At 44.3% G+C, this 23,136-nt stretch overlaps 1 protein-coding gene across 2 annotated transcripts in view; it reads left to right on the forward strand.

The window, feature by feature from the left end:
- The window catches only part of RFX4 (regulatory factor X4), a 160,752-nt gene that overhangs the window by 45,504 nt on the left and 92,112 nt on the right, over positions 1-23,136 (forward strand). For both annotated transcript variants that reach the window (XM_014865835.3, XM_070507197.1), the window contains exons 3-4: positions 2,653-2,713; positions 15,386-15,509. In XM_014865835.3, coding sequence (XP_014721321.1) covers positions 2,653-2,713; positions 15,386-15,509 — 185 coding nt within the window. The remainder of the gene's footprint in view (positions 1-2,652; positions 2,714-15,385; positions 15,510-23,136) is intronic.

The raw sequence follows: 23,136 nt of genomic DNA on the forward strand, positions 1-23,136 counted from the left end.
CACCAGCATTGGGGATTATCATTTTTTAAAATTTTTGTTACTCTCAGAGATATAAAGTCATGCCTCATTATTATTTTCCTTTTATTTCTTTGTGAACAATTGAGGTTGAGTATTGTTCTTTGTGTCTATTTACCTAGCTTTTTCTGAGACTCATGGGCTCATACTCCTTGTGTTATTTTTTTAAAAAAGATTGTCGAAGACATTTGTGAAAGGCAGACTCGACTGTTTAATTAAGTGCCAAGGAGAAGGCGCTGGTAGGAGGGAATGCAAAGATGACTGAAATACCATCCCACCTTCTTAAGTAGGAGCTCTTACGTGGGATACTCAGGTCAGAGAGATGGACACGGATATGTACAGAAATGATAATCCCGGCAGCTACACTGTTCAACTGAGAGACAAGAAATGGGGTGTCGAGGAACAGAGTTAGGATCAATGATGCCTGACTCGGAGAGTATCAGGGAGGGCTTCAGAGAGGTGGTGGTGTCTATTGGAAGCTGGCAAGAATGAGAAACATTTAGAAGGAGCTCCAGGTTGACAAAGCAGCACGAACGGGTGTGGAGCCCATGATGTATTGGGACATTTTGTCCCTGAGAACATTTAGGGTCAGAACATCCATCAGTTGGGATGGTTTTGGTGGCAGAGAAGAGAATATCCGATGAGAAGAGGTTATATTAACTGAGAAAATTGTATTATCTCACAAAACAAAGCAGCAGCTATTTTTAGGGTTGGTTAGTCAGAAGCACAACATGACATCCAGAACCCCCAGCCTCTCCCCCTTTCCTCTCTGCCTCCCTCAGCATTGACTTGGTCCTCAGGCTGCCCTTCCCCCAGTCCAAAGTTTGCTGCCTCGCTCCAGTTATTGTGTCCTCTCAGCCATGTTCAAAAGCAGGACAGGCCAGGCTCATTCCCCCATTTTCCTTCCTTCCTTCCTCCCTCCCTCTCTCCTTCTCGCCTTCTATCTCTTTCTCTTTATTTATATAAAATAATAGACATTTGTTTTTTCATAGTTTTGGAGGCAGAAATTTGGAGTCAAGGCCCCCATTCCTTTTTATAGGGAAAAATATCTTTCCCAGAAGCATCCAGAGGGCTTCTGCTGAAGTCCAATGGGCCAGCACCAGGTCACATGCCCACCTAATGCATCAGTGGCTGGATGACATAAAATTACCTTGAGAGATTTAAGTTAATCAACGTTCACCTCCCTAGGAGTTGAGAGGGGTCAGCCTCCCTGACGCATGGTCCCCTCTAAACTGGGATTCTGTTAATAAGGAAGCTGAGTATGTACAATTGAATAAGGAACAACAACAAACATCTTCACAGTTTCTATAAGCAGACATTTTAACCAGAATTATATCAATATTGATAAACTTTCATCAAGAAAATATTTTCTCAACTTCATTAAGCTAATTTATTTTAAAATATTTTTTGGTACAGCATATTTCACTTTTTCCCACTTTTGCTTTGGTTTTACTTACATTATTTTAATAATTAATTAATAATTAATAGGTATAAATTATTTTCCATATAAATTTTACACCACAGGTTTCTTTCATTGACCATATTACATGTTCTTGTTAAATTTTGTTGATTATATTTGTAGGTTTTTACATTATTACTTTTCTTTTGAGGCTATTATTTGTACCAGTCTTCCTAGGTCAAATTTTGTGGATCAAGAAATTTTATTTTATGTTGAGTATTTCTCTATCAATAATCTTCATTAGGAATTGCATGAGACTAATTATATGTATTTCTCAGTCGATGATAAAATTGTGAGCAGTTCTTCTTAGGTACGCAAAGATTGGTCTGTTGTTCAGATTGCTATATTGCAGATGTCAGCAAACTAGAACCCCGCAGGGCCCCCCCACCCCGGCCACATCTGGCCGGATGCCTGTTTTCATAGGGCTGTAGGCAAGAAAGGTATTTACAGATAAATATTTGGTAATCTGTTTGATGATAGGAATTGTGAACTTTGAATCCCAAGAAAAACGTTACCCACTCCCCTCAAATAATTTCATTCTTCTCACTGATAGACCTATATTACAAAAATTGTACTCAGTTACTATCATCATATTTTGAACATTGTCAATAAAAGCTTTGTGGAAATTTGTTTTCTCTCCTGTTGTATAAATACTACATAATATTCTTGATTTTGCCCCTTGGCCCCCAAACCCTAAAATATTCACTATCTGGCCCTTTATAGAAAAAGTTTGCCAACCCCTGCTCTATTGTATTGCTCACCTGATTCTTCTGAACTTAGACTCTGCTTACCCTACACCATCTGTTCCACTGAGGTTACAAGGAGCAAATGGTAGGTGAGGTCACCATGGTCTTAGGCTCAGAATCACCAAGTCAGCTTCAGTTGGGTAAACAGCAAGTCGGGGGAACACAGTTATATTGTCCAGTGATGAAGAGAGCTCTCACCCTGTAACCATATTGTGTCCAATAAAAATACAAATCGATGGGAGAGTTTTCTGTCAAAGTCAGCTTCCCCTCTTTCTCTTATTAAAGTATGATAAGTCTAATATGTTGGAAAAGCCAAAATATCATTGCTCTCGAAGCATCAATATTTGAGGTAAATATAGTCTTTTGAAACTTGGGAGAGCTGAGAGGCCTTTTACTTTTTCCTACTGAAGTTAGCTCCTTTTTCTTTAACAGATGAGGAAAAAGAAAATAACCGCGCGTCCAAGCCGCACTCCACTCCTGCCACGCTACAATGGTAAGTCCCGCTGCAGCGCTCTCCGGGGGGCGCTCCTGTACCTGGATCTTCCCGCCAACGGTACAGCATGGCACCCGGATGTTTTGAGATTGTCACGAAAACCTGATATCCATTAGGCCACATGCCATCAACTTTATTTGCAGGTATACGTAAAATATTCAACTTAGATCTAGCCTGGAGATTTGACTTTTCATGTTTATTTTATTTTGGGGGAGATTTTTTTTTTCCATCATCAAGACACTGGCAAGGACTGGATTCCACATGGATTTGATTAATTGATTTTAATAGAACACATTCTTTCAATTAATAATGTTGCAGCAAATTATAGAAACACAGGTCTGTTCACTCCCACCAATGAACCCTTAATGAATTAATAATTAATGGCAACTACAGTACAATTATTTTAACATTAATAACATTAATAATAATAATTTGCTAGAGTGGCTTTCTCTTTAATATTTGGAATTCCTGGACGTGATGTAACATTTAATGATGTTAAGTGATTGCATTCATGTTTGATATTTACAGGTGAATTCTGCTCTAAGAGCTTTACTTAGAAATTATGTTGTAACTTTGAACACCAGAACTCTCTATGCCTGAGATTCACCCCTCAGAGGATCTTGTCCATTAAGGACTATTAGTCTCCCAGCAGCACAGCCCAACAAACCTGAAGAATTCAGGAATGAAGGGGAGGGAAAGAGAAGTGAGGCAGAGAAAGGAACTAAAGTCTCTTATGTGCCGGCCTCCATGCAAGGCACTTTGTACACGTGCCTCATTTCCTGCTCCCAGTTCTATGAAGTTAGTATTGTTATGCCCATTTTACAGATGAGGAAAATAAAGCTTAGGCAGTTAAATCATTTGCCTGAATATGCAAACAGCCATGAAGTGGCAGAGGCAGGAACCTGGCTGGGTCTCTTTAAGTGCAAAGCCCAGGCTTTGGAAGAAAGGAAGAGAAAAATCAAGAAGGATGGAGAAGAGAGAACAGATCAGAAAAGGAAGCCGATGGGCTTTCTGGAGCAAATTATATTAGATTCTCTAGTCTAATCCACCCACAGGTGAGAGGAAAACAACATTGGGAGAAAGCATTCAGGGCCGTAACTCAATCTTCTTTAACAGCCAACTTGTTTTGCTATGAGGATAGCAAAGGTTGTTTTCAAGAGCTCCATTTCCAGCCTTTTGGCTTGTTTCCATCCGTTTGTCCCTATGTTCTTTTTCTCATTACATTTGCTGCTTTTTGCCTTATTTAAAATTCTGTTCTACTTCCTTGGCCAAATTTTCCCCTGCACGCTTCACCCCCAAATTATGGCCACAGAAATTCCCATAATGCCAGGACATCAAATGAGGCATCAACAGAAAGGACTGTGGGAGTGGGAGTTTCTAGAAAGCAAGGAGTCAACAGAAACGCTTGCTGTAATAACCTGTATATGTTGTACATTTCAGAATAGAAAATTTGAAAGAGACTAGAAAAAAATCACCTTGTTCATGTCTGTTTTTGTGATTCTCTGACATCTGCCTGGCAACAGGGAGGCTGCAGACAGTGCGGTCTCTTAAGTCAGACTGCCGGGAATTAACTCCCAGCTCTGCTACTTTCCAGCTGTGTAACCTTGGGCAAGGTCCTTAACCTCTCTGTGCCTCAGTCTACTCATCTGTAAAATGGGGATGGCAATAATCTCTACCTCATAGGGGAGTCACGAAGAAGAAATGACTTAGTACGATAAAGAGCTTGAACAGCATATGGCCTAGCGTGGGTGCTGGGTAAATCTTAGCAGCTGTCGATCACTCAGCATCCCCTTCCTTCTAAGTCCCACAAGGACATTCTGGAATAAGGCTTCTCTCCTTCCTGATGTATGTGGTCAGTTCTCCTTCAGTACTGTGCCTAATTCTACACAAAATATCTGTTTTTCTAAATAAAGGGTCACATAGATCATTCCAGAAGTAATTTCATCCTCCTGTTCACCAAGTCAGGCAGTGGATTTTTAAAAATGATATATCTTCTTCCAAGGCTGAATCAGCTTTGAAAATTTATAAATTTTGGTCTTATTATTATCAAAAAGCCTCAAGTCATGCAAACATCAAATTGTCCTCCAATTCCCTTTATATTACATTTTTAAGATAGAATTTTAGTCATTGATCAATTCAAGAAATATTTACGAAGCACCGTGTATTTGCCACGCCCTGTTCTAGGCTCTGGGAATGCATTGGTGAATAAGATAGACCAAGGATAGGGCCTGATGAGGGGAAAAAATGGGTAATAATTTTTAAAATTAACATATTAATGATAAATAAACAAGTCATGTTTTGGATGGTGACAAGTGCCAGGCAGAGAATTAGAACTGGCTGATACGATAGCATCTCAGAGGCTATTTTAGGTTGAACGGTGAGGGAAAGCTTCAGTGAGGAGGTGACATTTAAGTGGACATTTGTGTGACAGGAAGTCCTCACTGCCACCATGACAGTGTTGAAATCAAGGGCCGGGGAACGTTCTGGGCAGAGGGAACAGCTTCTACAGAAGACGTACTGTTGTGGGTCAGGCTCTCCCACAGGCCGACCCTGAGCAGAGATGTGCGTACGGGCGGCGTCTTCAGCAGTGCACCCCGTGTTGCCGTGTTGCCGACACCATGAGGGTGAGGGAGCAGGCAGAGGGGGTGTCGGGCTGCGAAGAGGCTGCTACGGAGGCTTCAGCGACCCTGCAGGGAGTTCTGAAGCTGGGACGGCCCTTCAGAGATGCCTGGAACTGAGGCAATGGATCAGGGCCTTGATGCCCCCACCTTGCCCATCATTGGATAGGCTGCCCCCAGGGAGGCGGTGTGACTTTGGGTGAGGTAGTTCCCTTCCCGTTCTGCTGAGGACAACTCCCCGGGAAGGATTCTGCCTCAACAACCAAGCTCCCAACAGTGGGGAAGGATGCCCCAGTCCTGAAGGGTAACCTGGGCACACACTGCAGCATCCGCTACTCTCTCCAGGATGAGAGTAGGCTGAGCTTGTTCAAGGAACTATAGAAGGCAACCTGTGTGATTGGAGCATAGTGAGCGAGGAGGACAGCAGTACAGATGAGGTGGGAGAGGGAGGTGGGGGAGAGTGTCTGTAAACATCAGGGAAGAAAAAGCAGGACGTTTCTCTATACTTAAATAGGAATAGAATCATGCTTGAAACTGTGGTGGACAACATGTGGGCTCCAGATAAAGTCCCACATGAGTAAATTTGTTTAGAATATAGTTTCAGTATAGAAAATTGTCTCAAAAGGAACTGGATGCACCCTCCATTTGGGGAAAATGATGTAATTTATACCATGTCCCCTTTTTGCTCTGGCTGCCAGGGAGTTCAGAGCTAAATCTGATGCTTATATACTTTTCAATTTCTTTCCTTTGTCTCATTTTCTTCTTTTTCTTTTATCTTTTTAGAAAAAGGCAAGATAGAAATAAATTTGATAAATATACCTTTAATTTTAATTTTATTTACACAAGTAATACATTTCCTTATTAAAAAATGAAAAATTACAGATAAGGCTAAAGTCCATTCTTCATGTAGTCCCTTGCCTCCCCCTCCAGAACAACCTTGTTCCCAGTGAGAAATATTCATGTGTGTGTACATACATATGTGTATTTCTATGTGTGCTGTCCCTTGCTCTGTGTTTACATGCTTACGTACTGATAGACATTTCTGAACAGTGATTTTTTTTTAGTATTTTCTCCCTTATAAAAAGAATATAGACCTATCACACTAAAAATACTGTTCTACAACCTGTTACGTATTGATCCTTGCTTTCTTTCCCAGTAGAACGTCCTGAAGCTATACTCATCTTAGTCCATAAAGAACAACTTCACTTTAACTGCTATGCAGTATTCCATGTAAGACAACAGTGGGATTGATTTCGCCATTGCCCTCTTGACAGACTGTCAGGTTGTGTCCAGATCTCGTCTTTGCCATTACAAACAATGCCCCAAAGAACATCTTCTTATGTCCCCTTGCACACCTGCTGGAGTGTTTCTCCTGAATAGATATTGAGACATGGAAGTGCTGGGTACCCAGATAATGTTAATAGGATTGCAAAGTTACCCCCTCAAATGGCTTTACCATTTTATATCTTCACCCACAGTACAAAATGCTGCTTCTGAAAACAGGAACCCAACTCCACCACATGGCATCTCATTCTTTGAGGCGTTTCTATCCTTCATGTTGGCCCCTCTCTCCAGTGGCAGAGTGCAGCCCCTCAGGACCTGAGGCAGGCAGGCCCAGGAAGGAACATGGCCTGACCATCAAGGCAGCAGCCACCGGCCCAATAGTGCCGAGGTTTTCTGGGACACATGGCTTGTTTCTGGAGTTGGGTTAGGAGCTATTTGCTTCTCCCCCTTCTCCCTCCGTGCCACGAGTCCCCTCTCTACAGCCCTCGAGACCATCCCTGCTGTAGGGACAAATAATACAGCAGCCAAGCAGCCTACAATAAGCGGGGCTACGTGATCTGGAGGCAGCTCCCAGCAGAAAACAGGCAAATATTGTCAAACGCCTTCTGCCAAACACTTTCCAGCATCCTCCGTCGTAAGATTAGTAACTGCCACCGGCAGGGGATGCGGAGCGCTGCACGAGTCCTGGCTGCACAATGACCTCCGTTCACGCGGAGGAGTTCGGAATGGGAGTGGCCTGTGCCACCGTCGTGGGCTACTCGCCGCCAGCACGTGTGCCCCTCCACTCCCCGCCCTCTCCCACACCTCCCTTGTCGCCTCTGTCACTTCGAGTTGCCGTGTGCAGTCATGGTGGAGGAGTTCTCCCTTTCTGCAGTTTACAGGGGAAGCGAGACCCTCCCGTAAGGGACGAGGATAGAAGTCCAAATTGTCGCTTTCTTGGGGGGCGTTTTCCTTTCTTTTGAAGAAATAAAAATGAGGCCTTAGGTGACTGATGGGCTTGCAATATTCCAAATTCATATGAAACAAAATAAATTTAATGTTTCTTTTTAAAATGTTCTTGGAAGCCAGAGGTAGAAAATTGAGCTGGGTACTCTTCCAAAGATTCACGTTGCAGGTTTAGACCGGGTCATGGCTCCTAGACCAGACCCATTGAGGGTAACCAATGCCTGACTTTTTGCACTCATTTCTGACTTCATTCTTTATTCGATGGTGGCATAATATTACTTACTTGCGTGATACGAAAGGGAAGCTGAACATTTTTAGCTCTGAATGTAACCAGAAGTGCTAGATAATACCAACAGGTGCGACTGTGTCCTGGTAGCAGCTCTCAGCTGCAGATGGAGGAAGGTGAATTAACAGGACAACATGAAGGGTGTGGATGTCTCAGAGAATGAGTCGCTGTGTTGTGGAGCCAGGTTCCTACTTAAAAAAAAAAGTTTTTTATGCTACAGTGAAGGTGTAAAATGGTAAAGCCATTTGAGTGGGCCATTTTGCAATCCCATTAACATTTTAATATATGCATCCAGCAATTCCACTTCCTGATAGCAACATGAGAAACACCCCCGCAGGTGTGTGAGGGGGCACATATGAAGATGTTCTTTGCGGCCCTATTTATAACGTAGAGACGGGATAGATGGGAAGGGAAGATTGAGGGGGATGAGTCATGGTAGAGAAGATGCCAAAGTCACCTCAGCTGCCATTCAGGGCCACGAGAGCTCTGGGCTGCCAACCCCTAGCCTAGATCCCAACAATAGTGTGGAACTTGTAACGCTGTGCTATTATATACTGCCTAGTTTCTGTCCAAAAGAAGAAAAAAGGCCTTGATTGGACAAAAACTGAGCAGAGGGATTCCAGAACCTGGCTTATCCCAGGCCCTTCTGGAAGACCACCTCAGTAGCCTTCAGGACAAACACAGGCTGTGGACTGGATTACTCCAGGTTCTGGTCAGATTCAGTCATTACAATGGCAGAAATAAATCCCTCATTTGGTCCGTTGCTCAGCATCGGCCAAACCTACAGGTTGAGCAGACATGAGCGGCGTGTCAGGCTGGTACCGGGGGATGTCACCGGCCGAGCTCATTTGATCCTCATGAAAAACCTGTAGACCAGGCAGGGCTATTACCCCTGTTTGAAGAGGAGGAAACCAAGGCAGGTGACTAAATCCCACAGGGGGTCACAGTCTCACTCCCCCCAATTGGGGGACATGCCGGATCCTAAGAAGACCCTTAGCAAAGGGGAGGTGGGGCCAGCAGAGTTCCTGGGAGAAACACAGGAGATGCACCTGAACACGGGTTTCTGGTTGGTTTGTCCCCAGTAGCAAATCGTGGAGTGGACTTAATCGTTGTTGTTTAATAAAACGGATTGGTTATTTGTTTGTGTGTTTTGGCCTTTTGTAGAATCAGCCTCAGGCCTAACTAGAGCTCACATGAGCCAAATGCCACCATTTTTGTACTTATTTTGTACTTATTTATCATCTGGTGGGGATCTCGCCTTGGTTCCCATCTTCCTTCTGAGAAACTGTCCGCTTCTCAAAGGCAATGGCGAGGATCATGTCTCCTTGTTCATGCTGTGTTTTACAGTGCCTGGCACATAGTAGGACTCAATGAATATATGCTGACTCCCTGACTGATGAACGTCAGTCCCTTGCACACAGCGAGAGCTTTAGAAGCATCAATCTGAGTTCAGACTCCAAGCCAGGCTTTTCCCAGCCGAGTGACAGTGGGCGGGTCACTTTGCTTCCCTCGCCCTCCTTTTCTGCCACCATGTCATGGGGATAATGTTACCTGTCTTGTGGGGGTAGTGACAGCAAATATGAACATCCCTGGCACAGAGTAGGCACTTAAAAATATAAATCAGATATGTTAATATTAACTAGGCTTTTCCTTTAACCACCCAGGTCTTAAGATTTTTAAAAGAGTCTTTTGATCTGTGCAAAGTCTGCCTTCCTTCCTTCCCACCTTCTCTCCTTTCTCCTCTTCCTTCTGCAGTGTTACTTACTGTGTTTGTGGCACAGTGCTAGGAACTATGCTAACATAAATGGGAATTTTTGCTCCCTGCCTTCAAAGGACTTTCAGTCTAAGATATAAAACATTACCTGAATATTCCACAATAATATAGAAAAATACTCCTAGTTACCCTTTATTGAGTGATCTGCATATGCCAGCTAGAGGGCTGAGGGTTGTGCATGGATTCTTATGTAGCCCCCACAGCAACCTTGGGAGATGGTATTGGGTCTTTTTTCCTTCATCACAGATGAAGGAAGTGAGCATCCAAGAGTTCAAGTGACATACCTGAGACTGGTGTTTCTAAGTGGTGGAAGCAGGATTCAAACTCGGTGACCCCCGACTGTAAAACCAGTGCTGTCTCTCACTGACGGCTGTTAGAGCCGTAAGAAGGTATGAAGAGCTACAGAAATCCCCAGGAAGAGGCAATGGCCTTAGGAGCAGGGGATGTGTCTCCTCTATCAAAATATTCTCCTCTAGACATAACTCAGTACTGCTGTGTAGACCCTTGTAGCGCTCCACCTGTTATCAAATGAATGAATAAGCGAATTTGCCGAGGAAGAGGTGATTAAGAAGTGATTAGCAGATGGGGCTGGGTGAGAATTAAACATAGTTTTGTGGAAGAGAGAGATTTGAGCTGAGCTTTGAAGGGTGAGCACAGCAGAGAGGATCACCTCCCGTGCTAGGAAGGCCATGGAACATGCGTGGGGGATGGAATGTGGCAGGATGTGTTTGGGGAACAGTCAACAGTCCAATTGGCTGGAAAAGACTGTACATGTAGGAAGAGGGGCGAGAGAAGCCTGGAGAAGTAGTCAGGGGTCAGAGAGTGGGGGCCATGGCTGCCAAGGTAAGGAGTTTGGACTTCTATGAAGAGGCAAAGGGAGCCATTGATGGGTTTAGACTACTATCTGGCTCTGACTGCTTAGCAAGGTTTTTTTTTCCCCCACATATTTTACAGTCTCAGATCTCTCTTACAACCTCAGTAATAAGTTATGATGTTTAGCAAATTAAAAAAAAATCCTGTTGTCTTTTCTTTTGGTAAAATAGAAGAAAAAAGTTTCTGTCCCAGACATGTCTGTAAGGACTTGAGAAGTGGGGACTCAACTGAAAGCCCATGTGTACATATAGGGAAATGGAGGTTGACAATGAGAACAGAAGGAAAAATTATGCCGGGGCTGAGCCATTTGCTCTTCATTGTAAAGCGTTAATACAAAGCTTCCACAATATGCCCTAGGATGCTGCCTGCCGAAACCATATGAGAAGGTCTTTTTAAAATGTATATTGTGGATAATGACTCATGTTGGCTAGTAGACTGGGTTCATTATCTCTCCATAATAGGATAGGCTCAATTCAAATAGGATTGAGTTGTTAAATAGAAGAGCAGAAAATGGAAGACGTGGGGAATGTTTTTGTGATCATTAAAAAAATCCAGGTATAATGGAGTATTGTTCACCATGTCAGGCTAATGATGGCCTCTAAAAGTGAGGAGGAAAAGGGAAAATTTCATCAGATATGAAGAGAAATAATTAAGTGCCTTTCCTTCTGCCGTGTCTTAGTCAGAGAAGCGGACATTCCAATTAGCAACTTCAGTACCAGCACGGACCCTCTGGATTTTGTAAGGGGGTCTGTGGAAAGGTGTCGTGATGCTATTCCTGTAGAAACTCATCAAGCATCAAAGTTGCCCTTAACGCCAATTACAGCTGTTCCCTCATAGAGCTTATTAAAATGCTTCATAGTCATAAGCCACCTAGATACCTTGAGGCCAAGAAGCTCCAGTAAGAGGAACAAAACGTGGGCAGAGTGCAGTTATTTAGAAGGCGTTTGGCAGGTAACTGCTTAATTAGCTCAGCCTGTGTGGACGGTGACTTACACATCCAATTCCGTTTGTTGCTGCCAGGGCATCGTTTAATGAGATGTATTTTAACCTTGATCTTGTATTTTAATTTTGATCTCTTGGCCAGATTTAGTGAGCAAACAAGCCATACAAACAACAACTGGAAACCGAGGTGTAAGGGGCCTTATGTAAAGTAACTAGAGAATGAGGAGCCAGGAGTTTACCTGGGAGGCCGTGCACTTTAACACCACAAGACAACGGAGTGGTACTCAGAGAACTGAAAAAATAAAGACTCAGAGGCAGGAGGACCTGAGTGTTTCCAAGATGCTGTAGGAATAATAATAATGTCATCAATAACAACAGTAACTAACATTAATTTAAAGCTTAGTGTGTGTTCTATTTGCCAACAATGGATTGAGTATAAAAGAATAATTTTTTTTAAAACCCAGGTTTCATAGGTTTCATCTTAGACTATTGAGGTCCATTAGGCAATTTCCTTAAAAAGCTTTGACTTAACTCTTTAGACTCTCAGAGCATGCGAACTTAACCACTCGGCCACAGGGTGGGCCCTGAAACTTGGGTTTTTAAAAAAAGTATCCTTTTATACTCAATCCATTGCTGGCAAATAGAACATACTAAGCTTTAAACTAATGTTAGTTACTGTTGTTATTGATGACATTATTAATATTCCTACAGCATCCCAGAAACGCTCAGGTCCTCCTGCCTCTGAGTCCTTATTTTTTCAGTTCTCTGAGTACCACTCCATTGCCTTCTGAAAATAACTCTTTCCTAGTAACTCTTCAACGCCAGGGCTTGCTAAACTCTTATGCCAGTCCACATTCTGTCGTGGCATTTAAAGATTCTGCACACCTCCCGCCAATGGTCTTTCCTTTTGGATGCTCCTTTGCAAGCCTCCTACTCCACTCAGACCAGTGTGTCTATCATCCAAAGCACATGCCATGTTGGCCTCTTGTCTTTGCTCTTCTTGTCTAGAATCTCTTCCATCGACTGTGGCACAATACCACAGGGGTTCTGAGTCCATTTACTTGCCGCATGAGCGTGGACAAGTGAGCTGCACTCTCTGAGCCTCAGCTCCCTCCTCTAAAATCTGGGTATAAAACTTGCCTCACATGGTTGTTGTAAGGATGGGAGGAGGTCATGGATGGGCACCCAGTGCCTGGCACCCAGTAAGAGCTCAGCAGATGCTGATTGTTACAAATTTCCAACTGTTACAAATTTCCAATCCCAATTCATCCATGAAATCTTATTCCTTGCATCTACTGCTTGCATCTTACTACTTACATCGATTCTTGTCTACACACTAATTTCTCTGTTTTCCCACCTCCCACTGCACCTGTGGTCAGGAGTGTTTGTAGTACTTAAATATTCTTATTCCTGTGCATTATTCTCCACAAATAAACTGCAAAGTGAAATAGGGCATAGATCGTGTCTTACATCAACACCAGGGCCTTCAGGAGCCAGACAAGCAGCAGAAAATAGATTGGGTGTAAGAAAAAGAAGGAGGAGTGAGGACTCTGGCCAACTCGAGGCACATGTAACTCTGGCCAATTGTTGTCATGCGGGAATATGGGCCCAGTGTTGCCAGACCTCGGCCTTTTCAAAAGAAGCCAGAAATCCAAATTCTTAGGTAAAATGTCCTGAATTTTAAGAGTTGGGCCAACAGTGTTCAGGCCAAACAAAGCATGTGTGTGAGACCCCGCTTTGTCTTATTCAGATGGCTCCTGAAGTTTGTATGTAAGCTGGTTATTTGGACCTCTGAACCCACTTTTCTAGAGAAACAATACTGTGAATGGCATTTAGGAGTCCAGGCTAAGCTAGAAGGCTGATTCCTACTCACACCAGACCTGGAGCTTAGGACAGTCCTAGAAACCCGATCTCTATGTGAAACCATTTTCCCAAAGGGAAACACGTTTAGAGTTCTGAGTTATGATGTTGGGGACACATATACGAGGAGGTGAGCCTTTCAGGACAGGGCCTTTGTTTTGTTCACTGCTGTTTCCTTAATGTCTAGAACACTGCCTGGCACTCAATAATAATTTGTTGAATTAGAGATTACCTGTGTCTTTATCCATCTGTCCACCATTAATCTGTTCTCTGTATACAAACAAAGACCCTCTTGCTCACCATGGCATCCCCAGCACCTGGTACGTGATAAGAGATCAATAAATGTTTGTTGAATGAATATATGAATCTATCCATCAAACACTTATTGAGCACCTGCAGTGTGACACGGAATATGCTGGACTTCAAGGATGCAGAAGTGAATCAGACACCATCCCAGCCTCAAGGAATTAGGTTGCCTAGAAAAGATTGCATAAACTAATTCCTGGAACACTTCTAAAAATTGTCAGGAGTTACTCAGTGTTCCCCTTCCCAGAAGAGGGGGGTGTGGATGCGATGACCTGGGACCATTCAGCACTACACTTCTTCGTTTATCTGAGCGTCCCTGGGGTTGTATTCATCTGTGGGGTTTGGATGGGAAGTGGTTGAACTGATTTTCTTTCAACCACGTGTCAGAATGAGCCAAATGAGCACTGCCCTTTCAAGTGGGCACCTCGGGAGGCCGTGTCCTCATTCCACTTCAGTTACGACAGCCCTGGACCACTTGTTTGGCAAGTGCCCTCAGAGAAAGTTAGAAGCCACTTAAGGACATTTATTTCATTGCGTTAGCATCATGTCTTATTTTTGAGCCCCACACCCCAAATGTTTGGGAGAAAAGAGTTATTCCAGTCACTTTATGCCTGAAACTTGGTTCCAAAGGACTTTGGGTTGTTTCCTAAAATCCACTTCATGATCCAAGGAGAAATATTTTCTGTTGTGAGTTTATTGAACAGTGTGTGCTCCAGGCTCTGAAGGCAGCAGGCCCCAAAGTCCCCAAATTGTCCTGTCTCTCCGCAGTTTCGTTGGAGGAAATGTTTAACCCTCCAACGTGTCTGTGACAGAGGAGGGAGGATTCTTTTGGACGCCTGCATTCTGGTGTTTGGGTTAAAGAGGAAAAAAAGGTAAACGGTATCTAGTTCACTATTATATCCCCAATAACTAGTACAAATTCTGGACATGTAGACGCCCAAAAATGTTTTATGGAGAGGAAAAACGAACGATGATGAGGTCCAACATCTACTCAGTGCTTACCATGTGCCAGGCACTGTGCTGGTGCGTGTCACACATTACATGTGATCGTCACCACAACCTTATGGGGTCGTTACAGTCGTGGCCGCCAGAAGGAAACTGAGGCCCGAGGTTAAGCTACTTGCCCAAGGTCGCCAAGCCAGCAAGTGACGAGGCTAGGATTTGAACCCAGGTGGAAGGTCCCTACCCTGAACCCCTAACCTATACTCATCGAGAAGGTAATGGGTATCGAATCACATAATCCTAGTCGAAGGTGATCCTAAAAAACTAAGTGGTTCAGCTCCCTGCTGGGGTCATGAAACCTCCCTCAGTCAGCAGATTAGTGGCTGTCCAGCTGTCCAGCCTCTCCTTGACCGTCCTACTACACTGCTCTTGTTAGCCAAGAAGTTCCAAGATTTTGACACCTATTAGAAATCGCTACACAAGTGAGCATGTGGTTTGAAACTTGGCGGAGTGGGGCACCTGCATGCTCCTGTATTGTTTTTGGAGTTTTGGGGAACCTGATCCATTCCGAATGTGGCCAGGCCACTGACGGCACAGGGGAGGGACTGGGAATTGGGACTGGAAAAGTGACCTGAAGTCATACCCAAGGGGCCAGGAGTCTGATCCTACTAACCTACTATCTTCGTGCATGACCTTAGGCAGATTGCTGTGTCTTCCTCTGCCTTGGTTTCCCCATCTGTAGGAAAAGAGTTATTTCTAAGGTCTGCCCAGGTCTGGAGGAGGACTAGAAAGAACAGACCCTTCTTGCTTGGGGTTTGCTCATTGGGCATTTGTCTCTGCAGGCTGGAGGAGAATTATGAGATTGCAGAAGGGGTCTGCATCCCTCGCAGCGCCCTTTACATGCATTACCTGGATTTCTGCGAGAAGAACGACACCCAGCCTGTGAATGCTGCCAGCTTTGGAAAGGTGAGTCCAGCCTCACCAGGCTTGCTGCTTTCCTTCACCCACTTTGAAGTAATTTGTGTACAGTTCTCAATCATGTTTTGAAACATCATGATTGGTTTTCTTCAGTAACCAAAGTAAACACTTTGGGTTTCTTCGCTGTAAAAATTTCAAACAATTGTTAACAACTAACACCAAAACAAAGTAATATCAAAGTATTAAAAATTTCAAAGAATTCAGACACATTGTAAAATAAATGTGAATGTCTAATTTGAATTTCCTCAGTACTTAATTGTCAGACAGTAGCTTCTCTGGGAGGCAAATGTGGAACCCACAAGTGTGTTATATGTATGTCAGTGAGCCTGGGACAGGCAAACTGCTTGGCTTCGTAACGTGAAAGGCTGGGGGAACCTGGGAAACGGCCTTGTCTTATCAGCTTGGAGGTCTAGAGTCCTCTGCTGGGAGTGGTACTATCTGTAATATCACTGCAGCCTGACTGTTCTCTGTCCGTCTTATGATAAAAAGATATTCCACGCTTATGGCTATGTCTACAAAAAATCGCTGTCACTCATCATTCCTATTTAACAGGCCAAGGAAGGTTGTTGGAGCACTCCTTAGAACTGATTGTTTACTGATAGATAAAAATCTAGATTTTTACACCTCCAAAATACTCAATTTAATTTGAGTCAATATATCTAAACTCTTTCTCCTTTTGGTAGCTTCTTTTTCCTATGTATAATTTTTACTGCGTCTGCTAATGACAAATAGGCAGGCTTGTTCTGCCCCGCTGTTCCTCACCACTTTTCTAAGTGCAGGCATAACAAGGACTGAAATGGCAGAAGGAGGTCAGCGTACAAGTTTCAGGAATTCCCTTTGCAGATCCCCAACAGATAAATCATTAGCAGGAAAGAAAACAAACAAAAGAGCAGTGTCAGGCCTCAGCCAACCCCCCTGGAAAGTCCAAAACTGAGTGGCTGAGAATTGGCTCCCCTCAATAAATGGGAAGATGCTCTGTGCTGACTTAGGGAGGAGAAAATGTTTATGTGTTGCATTAATGCTGTTTCTCCAAAGTGAAAAGAATTTTTTAAAAAGTCGATGGAGAAGCCACCTTTGCTGTTTGGTTCATCCAGTTCTTCAGTCCATCGGTATCGGCTGACAGGCTGGGTGGCAGGCACTGTGGCAGGCGGCAGAGACCCAGAAGGGAATCTGGTATGGGTCCTGCTGTGCAGGGGCTGGCAGTCTAGGGAGGGGTCAGCCCCTCGGCTGGTGGGAGAAGGAAGAGCATGCCAGGAATGTGTGCGATACTGGAGCTTTTTCATGTGTCTCTGGTCCTGGAACGTTCGCTTGCATCCACATGCTCCCTACCGGTGGCTGCAATGGAGAGTCCAGATAAGGCCTCTTAGGTGGAGCGACAGGTTCAGTTAACCAAAAGACCAAAAATCCTCTCTCTCCTGGAGTTACCACTTAACATCTCTGACCCTCAACCCTCTCAACTGTGAAATGGGACTTAACCCCTACCTTTTGCAGGGGGATGTTGCAAGATTCAAGTGAGAGGATGCTGGTGGATGCTGTAAGGTACTGTTCAGTCAGTCATCTAATAGCTCAGATATTTAGTAAAACCTACCATGTCCCATTACAATTGTTGTTATGAATTCTCCATAAGATGTTTGTGCACAGATACAAATAGCCGTTTGTTAGTTTAGATTCTGGAAAAAAAACCAAAAACCTTCACCATTTCTAGAAACTCCAGTTTTCCTGTTGAAGGACTTTCCATTCCTTTTTTCTCAAATACTTTTGTAAGCCTGTTGTCTGATCAGGGTTTCCTTGACCTTATGATCTAGGTAAAATTGACTTAACTCTGCCCCTCTTCCCAGTACCCCAGTTCCATTCCCACTTTAAATCTCAGGTCTGCCCCCAAGATTTCAGTAAATCCCAGGGCGCTTGCCTTCTCAGGGTCACGTTGACCTGGGACCCTTCCTTCTGCATATACCACCTCTCTCTACACCTGTGCTATTCAGTATGGTAGCCACTAGCCACACGTGCTTGTTTAAAAGTTAAGCAAAATTAAAAATTCAGTCCCTCAGTCACGCTAGCCACATTTCAAATGCTCAATGGCCACATGTAATTAGCAGCTAACGTATTGGACAGTGCAGCTAGAACATTTCCATTATACAGAAAGTTCTATTGGACAACCCTGTTCTGAATCATCGTGAGCCAGGGATGAAACTCAAGGTCCTCTTTGTTTTGCACAAGACAGCCCACAGAAAGCATTTGTGATGCTAGTTCCTGAAGTTTGTAGGAGGGGTTAACATCCCAAACAGTGTCCTATGGAACAGATGTCCCCACCTCAAAATGCTCTTCCACCTCCGCACGACACTGGCTCACTGGCCCTCCACCTGCTGGTTCCCCACAACTAGTCCCAGCCCTTTCCACTCCGCTGCTGCCTCCTCTTTCCTCCGCCACCACCTCCTTCTGCTCCCCCTTACTCCTTTCTCCCCCTCCTTCTTGGGACAATCTCCACCGAATTTCCTCTGTTCTCCAGTCCTTGATTCCTGCTGACGTCTATGCCCACAGGTCTCAGTTATCCCAAATGACTTTTCAAAATATTTTTCCAAATAGTAAGTTTCCTCTCTAGGCAGAATTACAGTACCAGCTGCTTCCAAGATAGTCATTAAAAAAAAAAAGCATCCAAACTCTGTCTTATCTTCAGTCCAAAAGCAAGGAAATACTCTAAGAGTGTTAAAAGCACAAATGCAAAAGCTCTTTGTAGCTGCCTTGCCATCATTTTCAGAGGCACTGGAAATTGGGGCTGTCCTCCCAGCCACAGAGGACAGAAGGTGCCTACTGAAGGCTTGTTGAATTGAAATCCCAGACACATTTGCCCTTCCTGAGGGCTCCCAGCATGCTGCAGCTGCCACCTCCTTGAGAGAAAGGGACTAGTTGTTCCACAAAACCTTGGGGTGTAATCGCGGACAGTCTTCCTTTGAGAGATCTTTCCGAACTTCAGATTCATCTATGAACTTTTAACTCAGCGCAGGCGAGGTTCAAGATTTCAGCGTAGTTTTTAAAGGAAAATCAGGTCGGTGGTAGTCTCCCCACCCAGTTTGCAAGCGGGCTGAAGTGAAACAAGCTCAGTGGCGAAGCTCTCCCACCATGTTGCCTGGCTGGGATACTGTTCTTGATAAAGAAGGTGGCAGCAATTGCTTTGCTGCAAGTAAGATCTGAAATAGAAATCCTCTTTCCAATACTGTAGCCAAGTTTCATAAGCATTGGCTTCCAGTAAGGTTGTATTGACTTTGGGTCCCGGAATTAATTTAGGAGCTGCAGAGAATGCCGAGGCTTCTAGCTGAGCTGGTCTTGTGCCTGTGTTTGCTGTTGGCTTGGGTAATGAAAGGTCACCCAACTTGGAGTTACTTAACTTTTCTGAGTTCCCATTTTCTTACCATTAGACAGAAATGATCTCTCATCAAATTACTCTAGGGACAAAATGGGACAGTGCTTATGAGAGTAGTTTTAAAAACTGTATTCTACCAATGGAAGAAATCACCATTATCTAAAATTGGCCCCACTCTATCCTATCTCCTCTATTTCCTTACCATGCTTTATTTTTCTTTATAGTGTTTGCCACTGTCTGAACTATCATATGTATATGATATAACTAATATATTATAAATTTAAATATAAATACAAATATATTTATATATAATAAATATATAAATACATATTTACAGATAACTATATAATACATATAACTATCATATATCTGTATATGTATATATGATACAGCTAATCTATATTTTAGTTGCCCGTGTTTTGTCTGCCGCCTTCTCTAGAACGGAAGCTCATGAGGACTGTTTGATCACTGTGCAACCCCAGCTCCCACAGTAGTGCCTGGCACATAATAGGCCCTCAGACAGTTGTTGAAGATTGAATGATTTATATTATTACTCCTTGCCAGGGACCATAGCAATCATTTGACCTGTGTGAATTCGTTTCACTGGTACAGTAACCACTGTACGGAAGTGGCATCATGCCCATTTTCCACTAGCCCGTTTGCGGAGTAGGGATGCCCTTGTGGAGGTACCAATGGCAACTGGCTGTATTTTCACTTACTTTGAAGAGTTGCCTTCAAAGTCCTCTGTCCAGCCTTCCCGGCCTGGCCTCTGGACACCACCGCAGGGAATTCCCGCAGCATCTGACCGTGTTCAGCCAGCACATCAGTCTTGATTGGATAGTGAAAACTCATTCTCAGCTGTGATAAAGCCCAGTTTGGTCCACCCCACATGGGAGCCAGAGCCTCTCTCTCCCTGTGGCTCAGAATTTGCTCTGTGAAAGAGGAGCGGGGCCGGCTCTTTCTTGCTCTTCCTGTGGCTCCTCCAGGGTTGGGGGAGGGAGACAGTGGAGGAAGGCAGTTAGAAGAAAGGCAGCAAGAGTCATTTTGACCAGCTGGTACCCTTTGAGGGCTCGTCCTAACTGTTGGTGCCCTCTGGTACGATTCTCATCCACACGCTGGAGGAAGCGGTCCAGTTGTGGGTTTTGGGGGAGCCCCTATGGGTCTCTGTCCACACTGGCTGAAGGGACGTGCTCTCCAGCCAACCTCCTACCACCCACCCATACGTTGCTCTTGCTCCTCCACCAAGGACTCACCCTGTGGCTCTCTTCTTGTGTTGGAGGGTCTCGACCAGCTCACCACACACCTTGTGTTATGCCCTGATTCTTAGAGATGCCCAGATGAGCCCCCACAAGTATAACTGGTGTTTGGAACGGGCTGAACTCGATGACAATAAACAGAAAATAGCTTGCTCTGTTCTTGTCATTTCTTCAAACGTGCTATGGCCAAATTCCCTTCCCTGGTCCCTGATGGTTTCGTGGCAGGTTCAGTGGCTTTTTGGTGACTGATTATAAGAACGAGGCTCTTTTCAATAACGTAGACTCTCGTTTAGACATTCAAGTCCAATCCAGAGCTCGGGTTGAACCTGCAGTCTCCCCAGCTCGGGTCCACCACGTGCGGCCTGGACCTGCAGTGGGGAAGGGGAGAGTGTGTCTGACCTTCTGCTCTTCCCTGACCTTTCCCTCCTGCTGCTGGCGCCTCTAGGCTTGTCAGCTTGAGGAAAAATACTTCCAAGATGATAACCCTAGTTCTCTAGCAAAAGCAGTAAAATAAATGTTTAGAGAAAACAAAACCATCAATTGAAACAAATACTAGGTAATGGGGATCAGAATAGGCCTACACATGACATCATACCCAGCTAAATCGTCCAAGATTATTAATAGACAGTCTTTTAAACAGATGGTAGAAGTGTCTAGCTATGTCTGATCATGAATGCAGCATTCAAAGATTTCTCATAAAATTAATAAAAGTCAGGGGCCAACCACGTGGCCGAGTGGTTAAGTTCGCATGCTCCACTTCGGTGGCCCAGGGTTTCAGCAGTTCACATCCTGGGCACAGACATGGTACCGCTCGTCAGGCCACACTGAGGCAGCATCCCACATAGCACAACCAGAAGGACCTACATCTAGGATATACAACTATGTACTGGGGGGCTTTGGGGAGAAGAAGGGAAAAAAAAAGAAGATTGGCAACAGATATTAGCTCAGGTGCCAATCTTAAAAAAAATAAAAAAAATAAAAGTCACAAACACCCAGGACTCTCTATGTACCTGGCACTGGTCTAAGCACTTTACATATACCAGCCTTGTCTAATCCTCCAAACAACTCTGTGAGGTAGTAGCTGTTATTATCCCCATTTCATAGATGAGTAAACTGAGTCCCAGAGAACTTAGGTAATTTCCCCAAGGCCACACAGCCAGTAAGTGGTGGATTCAGGATGTGAACCTGGGAAGTTTGGCTCCAGGGTCCATGCACTTAACTGTCTCATTTATGCAAAGCAATTTATTTCAGGGATAGAATGGGTGTGTGTGGAGGACAAAACAGTTGTCCTTTTGACTTTGGTGTCATTTGCAACCTCTTAGATGACAGGAATTTGGGAGCGAAGTCTCGGCCTCTCTTTCCCTTAGGGGTCGAGCGTGCTGGTCATTGCAGTTGAGAAATGCCCCCTCTCATCTTCCCCCCGGGGTGTCCCGGGACTGTGAACTCCGCCCCTGCCTCAGTATTTCTCATTCTGCCTCCTCCCTCAACACTTGGGTTCACTCATTTATTCAATATCCCTTTATCTCGTTCTGCTGTGGACCCAGCCCTGTGCTGGCAGATGGACTACAGAGTGAAGAAGACAGACTGCCCTCGAGGGGAGGGAGCTGCAAAAGGGGCATGCGCACATGAACAACTGCGAAACAAGATGGCAGATGTGCCTCCCGAGCTGGAACGCCCAAGACTGGGGGGACACACAGGAGGAAACTGCTGTCTCCTTAGCGGTAGGGGTGAGGGCAGCCTGAGAACCAGGCCAATCTTGGAAAATGCCCAGGTCCCCAGGACAATAGTCCCTACGTATCCATAGTTTCACTTTCCACAGTTTCAGTTACCCACGGTCAACTGCTGTCCAAAAATATTAAATGGAAAATTCCAGAAATAATTCATAAGTTTTAAATTGTACTCCATTCTGAGTAGTGTGATGAAATATTACACCGTCCTGCTCCCAGAACGGGAATTATCCATTTGTGCCGTGTAGCCACGCTGTATACACTTCCTGCCCCTTAGTTACTTAGTAGCCTTGTCCGTCATCCGATCAACTGTCATGGATCACAGTGCTTGTGCTCAAGTAACTCTTATTTTACTTAATAATGGCCCCAAAGCACAAGAGTAGTGATGCTGACAATTCAGATATGCCAAAGAGAAGTTATTGCCGTTAATCTCTTACTGTGCCTAGTTTATAAATGAAACTTTATCATAGGTATGTCTGTATAGGAGAAAAGATAGTATATATAGGGTTCGGTACTATCCATGGTTTCAGCATCCAGTGGGGCGTCTTAACCCCCCTGGATAAGGGGAGACTACTGTATTATTTTCTCCCAACTCGCAACCTTGCGCGATCCATGGAAGCTGAGGTGAGTGTTTTAATTTCACCAGATACTTCTTCCTCCTGCCTTCCACTGGCTTTTTGGAAACTCTAGAACAAAAACTACCTGCACAAAGATGGAGCATCATGTGCTTAGCAACAAGCTAAGTCTTTTCAGGAAGGAAAACTGGGCCTCAGATTTCTGAGCAAAGAGAACATCTCTAACTTACATATGGATTGCTGTCCAAGCATTTGTAACCTGCATGCCAGCAGAGGTTTAAAGGTCAAAGAATGTCTTCTTCAACAAACCTTTATTGAGGGTCCACCATGTGCTGTAGGCCAGGAGTTTCCCGTAATGCCAGGTTCTGAGCCCTGAACTTCAGGCTCTATCACCGTTACTCTCTGTTGACCGTAACAGGTCCCTTTCCCTCTCCGAACCTCAGTCCCTCCATCTATCAAATAAAGAAGTTAGTCTACAAACATGAGGATCTTTACCATATTAGCTGGGAATACTTTTCAACCAGAAATCGCAATGACAGTAAAGCTGACTCTGTGCCAGACACCGGGCCGAGCCCTCTGCACCTGTTATCTCATTTAATCCTTGCACAGTCCTGTGAACCAAATGCCATTTTTGTTCCCATTTAAAGGTGATATATGATTCCACGGCCATTGGAACCTTCTCTATGAAGTAAATCCTGG

This window comes from Equus asinus, chromosome 4 (genome assembly GCF_041296235.1).
Source record: "Equus asinus isolate D_3611 breed Donkey chromosome 4, EquAss-T2T_v2, whole genome shotgun sequence".
Taxonomy (NCBI): domain Eukaryota; kingdom Metazoa; phylum Chordata; class Mammalia; order Perissodactyla; family Equidae; genus Equus; species Equus asinus.